Source organism: Symsagittifera roscoffensis, chromosome 2 (assembly GCF_963678635.1).
Source record: "Symsagittifera roscoffensis chromosome 2, txSymRosc1.1, whole genome shotgun sequence".
In the NCBI taxonomy this organism is placed as follows: Eukaryota; Metazoa; Xenacoelomorpha; order Acoela; family Convolutidae; genus Symsagittifera; species Symsagittifera roscoffensis.
In genome coordinates this window covers 34818219-34823933 of record NC_087063.1, presented here as the reverse complement: position 1 = coordinate 34823933, position 5715 = coordinate 34818219, and the positions used below count along the sequence as shown (strand labels likewise).

At 36.9% G+C, this 5715-nt stretch overlaps 1 protein-coding gene across 1 annotated transcript; it reads right to left on the bottom strand.

Moving 5' to 3' along the window:
• Positions 1-2543: 2543 nt before the first annotated feature.
• On the bottom strand, positions 2544-3980 carry LOC134839817 (uncharacterized). Its single transcript, XM_063855440.1, has 2 exons — positions 3855-3980; positions 2544-2955 (listed from the first exon to the last, which is right to left on the bottom strand). The coding sequence occupies exons 1-2, from the start codon at positions 3893-3895 to the stop codon at positions 2544-2546; spliced, it is 453 nt and encodes a 150-aa protein (XP_063711510.1). The 5' UTR covers positions 3896-3980.
• Between the last annotated feature and the right edge of the window lie 1735 nt (positions 3981-5715).

The following is a 5715-nucleotide window of genomic DNA, read 5'->3' as shown; positions in this document are numbered from 1 at the left end:
TTTTTAACGTCTGAGAAAAACTCACCTAGCTAGCAAAACGTCAAATCCGAAGAGGTTTCCGCAGCTGATAAAAATAATTCAAGGACTGAAAGAGACGACTGTCAAAAGGCAAGTAAATAACAAAAAAGCAAAGCTGACCCATTTTTGGGGTACAATTTTGGTTCCGAATTTCGCGAAAATCAATTGCCCAATGATAATACTGGAAAAATTTAAGCAACTTTTGTTCTGTTAATTTTTTATCTAACTTTAACCCAATATGAGAGAAATGTCTCAGCAAATTGAGAAGAGCACCTCAGAGCAAATGAATTAAAAAAGCTCCAACTAGATAAGTGTCATTGACTGCCAATTTTGATTTTTTTGACCGCTTAGTGAAACTTATTGACGTTTCCAGAAAATTTCCGACCCAAATCTGATATTTTGGTTTGAATCGAAATTAAAGGTTGCATGAATCTCTTCTGCATAAGCGGTTACACCTAAGTTTTTTTTCGCTCAAAAAGCCATGGTTCTCGCTATCCTGCTAAATCTGAAATTAAAGGTTTAATCGAAACAACAAGTTTTTTTTTATAATTGTCTACGCCCAATTTCTTTTGGAAAAAAATAATGGCCTTCAAAAAAGTCAAAGTTATGGAACTTTGACCGTTCTGATGAACTTTTCTCAAAACTACTCTGTCATTTCTCAGGTTAAGTGTTCAATCGTAAAGGCCGGTTTTAGGAAGCGCCTCTACTTGAGCAGCAACGACCTACTTTTGCAGGAAAAAGTTGTGGATTTCGGAAAATAAAGTTTTGAAAGTTTGACCGTTTTTAAAAGAAACTTGTAAATGTTCTCGATATCTACCCTATCAACACTGAGATGAAAAGATCAATCTAAAGAACCGTTTGCGAACATTTTTCGTACAGAAGTTGCGACTCCTTAGCTGTTTGTAAGAGAAATTTTAAGTCCTTGGGAAATTTCATCCTAGTACTTCTCCGGAACCCCCGTTTCTTGCTCTAGGCGTCCTGTGCGCAGCCCACTTGCACCGTCTGGCAGGCGTCCCACGTGGCAAGCCTTTTTTTGTTGATGCTGCTTACGTCGTCTTGTGATCATTACATTTTCTGTCCTAGTTTTTGTCTTTCAGTGTTGTCTTGTATTCTGTTGCTGATTGCAAATCTAGCCCCCCCCCCCGAACATGGACTGGAAAAGAACTATTTTTTCTGATGTATTTTTTCCAACATAAAATAAGGTGTTCTTTTTCAGGTTCCCGTAATAAACTTCAAATTAAGTCGAGTGATATACCGAATTAAAGCTAAACGAAGTTTTCAATTGCGATGTGTTCGATTTTAAACAATTTTTAGCGAAACCGAACAGAAATTTTTGCTTTTCCATGAGACTTATCCAGTAAGCCAAGAGCACCTAGAGCAAATTATGGCTTATGGTTTTGTGGAATTGTTTTGTACCTAAATTACGAAAACAACATAATGTTTAAAGCTCCACTTCATGCATTTGCCGTGTCAGCAAACGTTAAGCCAGGAATGAAATTTAATAGAAATATCGGAATATTAAATTGGAATATAGATGTCAGTATTTTCGGGTTAATAAATCGTTTAACAAAATTTTTTTGATAGTTAACAGTATGGCCAAATCGAAATTCTTTGTCAGAGATCGATTATGCCTGAGAGGCGAAGGACCTTCGCTCGAATCCGGTCAGGGCCTGTGGTTTTTCAAACTGTTTTTACAAAAGTTTGTCGGTCTACCGTTAGTGCGATGATTGCCAACCCATCTGATTTGTCGGCTTAATTGCCACATCGACTTTTTTGCACTGCAGGCAACTTTCAATTCACTAGCAAGTTTTTTTATTTAATCCTGTAATTTGTAAATTTACTAACCCTGACTTTGCATAGTTTTGTAATTTTCGCTTAGAAATTTCATTCGGTCTAAACTGTGTCGTCTTGTTTCATCGGCTTAGTGATCTAATTTTGGAGCTCTTGAAGGGACAAACAATTTCAACAATTATTCTCTGGAAACACACCGAAGAAGAAAAATCTTAACTGCAGAGTTTAATAGCTCTTAATTTTGATTTGGGCTCAGCTGGAGTTTACGAAGTTTTTTCAGCGTAGTTCTCATTCGATTGTTATCTTTGATTGCTTACGTAACGCCGACGTTTTTTTCCTGTATGCCGCCAACTGAACATTATTTTAAGCAAAGTTTTGAAATTTTCATAATTGTGATTTTTTCGACATCTTTCGACTTATTGGCCTGCGTTTCATTTTCTTGGCTAGCTCGCCACGCTAGCTTTTTTTGGCATCGCAAGTGATGTGAAGCTCCGCTTTTCCTGTATTTTTTGCTTTTCCTGAGCTATTGATTAGTTCATTAAACCTACAAAAATTGCGTCTGGAACCTAACTCAAAAGAAAATAACCACAGAATAAAGATGATATTTGTTTGGGCCATTACTTAAAGATTTGAAAAACTTGACAGAAATCTGAAAACTCTCTAGAATTGACAGTCGCGAACTTTTAAAAAAGATTTTAAAATATTTGTTCTCTACAAAATATTTATAACGAAAGTCAAAGCATGCTAGACGATGAAGAAGAATGAATAGTTTTTGGCGTTGGTGCTTTCTCGACCGAGTCTACAGATACATCACTACTAGCTGGCGACAGACACAAATGATGTCTGTTTCTTTCCAGTAGTCTGTCTAAAGTGTCCGAGTAATGTCCGACATCTAATTTGATTTTAAGCACTTTGTCGTTGACGTCTGAGAGTGAAAAGTCTGTTTCGGCTCCACTCGTTTCTTGCTCGGGTTGCTCAGCTTCATTCTTACCCTGTTTCAGTTCTATTTCATCGCTTTCCGAGGTTTCTGAGCTGTCGGAGTTAGTATGTTGTTTCTCCGAGAACTCCCGACTCACCTCAGCGATGGGTTCTTGTTTTTCACAGCATATGTCTCCAGCCCCGTCCATGCAGAGTTTAGCGTCAAACCTGAATACAAAATTTTTCTCTACATCAGTCTGATGATCGACCAAAAAAAACATTCTTTGACTTGAATTAGCAATGTCCAATTAATATATCCGTTCAAAATTTTGTTATTTCGAAACTATTAATGATAATTTTACAAACAAGAACAACTTTAATGAAACTTAAAATATGTCAAACTCACATGAAAGCAAGGATAGCCGGTAACTGTGCAAGTAGCACAAAGTTCCGACCTTAGTCTTAAAAGACATACCAAATTTTTTTTTCAAATTAGTGTTGTTTCTTTATCTGCGTGGTGTGATAAAAGGATCTGAACAAAAAGATTGAACTTAGGTATATTCGACCTTCATAGTAAAATAAGCAGACTGGACAACAGTTTTTGAAAAAAAGTGACTCGAAAAACAAACAAAAATTCAAGTTCGTGATTCCCAAAATTGCAATAAAAAGCTCCAAAACTAATTTTATTTATGTAAACTATTTTTGTGGCGTTCGATTCCACATCACAATCATCAAACTGGCATTCGAGCAATCTTAAACCTATTTTGTATGATTTAAATTTTTCGAGCAATGTCCTTCATAGCACAAATAACAAAACTAAAACCAAGCCCAAGCTATAATTTTTTAGGTGGGGGAGGGGGTTACTTGGTCGCGTCATCTTTTCAGCTAAACGCGTGGGCTCTGTTTTCTTTTCAACACATCACATAAGCACTGCTACACGGATTCTTATGCCTGGAAAAGAAATGAGCTGAGCGTGAGCAAGTGAAAAAATACAGTTATTTTATCACTGCACGTTGGCTCTTTATTAAAAGTAGGACTATTTGTTTCATTATGGGCGAAAAATATTACTAGAAAAAAGAACCACGATTTTGTGCGTTGGGGAGTGAAAAGTTTTTTTTTGTGCTCACCGCGAGGAGTTTCCCGATCTTTGTGCCTTGTGATTTCCCATAATTGATAGAATTGTGTCCCGTTTCGAGAATGCGTCTTTTATAACCCTGTGCGTTTTTCTACTGCACTCTTTCTTAGCCGAGGCCCAGCCGAATGAAATGGGATAAATTATTACGTAATCCACGAGCAGTACTTTGTTCACGAAAGATGCAAGGCTTCCTCGTTTACGATCGGCTGCTTGAGGCGCATGAACAAAAAGAGTGTAAGGAAATCGTTTCCGAAGTTTCCTTTTCGAAAAGAGTGAACATTTTTTAAGACCTCTGATCATGTCGTTGTAAAGCGATTCCATAATAGCGTTGGTATTTGATGCAATAATATCGCCGATAATGAGCAAGAGTCTTTCTGCGTCCATTTGAGAAGGACATCCACCAATTTGGAAATTATGTCCAACACCGCACAAAAGAAGATTCGCTAATGTGTACAACTTAAGCACATGTTTTCTGTCCCTCTTGCGGCGTTTTTTGGACTTCGAATTCGAATATTGAGTTTCATTTCCTACGGTGGATTGATCCAGAATCTGTTGGCACAACTGAGAAAGCTCCAAAAGCAAACATGTATCCATAAAAACTCATCGAATTCAATAGTTAACTCAAGTAGCTTGATTACTAATTAGACACGTGCAAATACCGCATGAATCCAAATACATTAATCCCACTGTAGCAACCAGTTTGAGAACGTTCAATTGAAAAGTGTAATGCTGACATCCCGGGCCGAGTTTGTGATTTTATTATCAGACCACTGTGACCGATTTTTGGTATTTCCAGACTGTCGAGTCTAACAGTCTTTTTTAAAATCCCCACTTGCAAAATTTTACAAATAAAAGTTTTGTTCACATTACTCGATTGTTATGAAAATTGGCATACGGACTAATTAGGCCGCGGCAAACATATTTGGTCTTCATAATTAACATTGTAAAACCACTCGTTACACCATAAATTTGATGCTTGTGCGAGGTGGAGGGAAAGGAAAAATACAGCCGCGACTAAAATTCGGCAATTCCAGACTGCGCAGAACGAGATGTCCGCGACCAGCGCTCCCCAGGAAAGGTTATCCGCGACAGGCGCAACCGAAGAAAAATTAATAGGGATCGGCGCAACTTTTGCTTCTACTTCATTCGTCCTGAGCTTAAATTTGAAAAAACAGTTCACCTGTGACCATTTTTTGTAAAGTTATGGTGGCTTAAAAATTTCCATTTTGGCCAATTTGAATCAATTAACGCGCGATATATTTCGCGCTACTAACGCGTAAGCGGAGATTAATTCCGTCTTCGAAACTGTGGCAAATTGATTGAAAGAGCTTATTTGCCAGAACTGATTTGTTACAAGGAGCAAAATCTTTTCTTTCGTACTTAATATCGCGTGTGAGGAGATGATTTTCCTAAAAAATAAAAAACTTAATGTAATAAAGCAAAATGAAATTTTTTTTTTTAAATTTGATTTTCTTTTTCAAAAAAAATTTCATTTTATTCTATTACTTTACATTTTTTAAGTTATTACTGCTCTATAAACCTAAAAAAGCAATCGGAACACTCAGGGCTGCGCCCTGATGTGAGCAGTCTTGTTACGACTTTTGAAATTAAAGTAACAAAATATTTGTGCTCGGGGTCAGACAAATTTCGAGTTTTGACGGGAATTTTTTGTATCATTCAAAGAGTATTGTTGCCTTGAGCTTGAATATGAAAAGATATCTCACCTGTGATCATTTTTTGTTAAGTTATGGGTGTTTGAATAATGAAATTTTGGCCAATTTGGGACAAATAACGCGCGATATATTTTCCGCTAATATACGTAAGCAGAGATTTAATATGTCTCAAAAATTGTT

What these genes read in the sequence shown, in the direction of transcription:
- LOC134839817 (XM_063855440.1), bottom strand. Translation starts at nt 3,895, where the DNA reads ATGGGAAATCACAAGGCACAAAGATCGGGAAACTCCTCGCG. An exon ending in AGATCGGGAAACTCCTCGCG is followed by an intron (nt 2,956 to 3,854) that starts GTGAGCACAAAA and finishes TTTTGTATTCAG; the next exon opens with GTTTGACGCTAAACTCTGCA.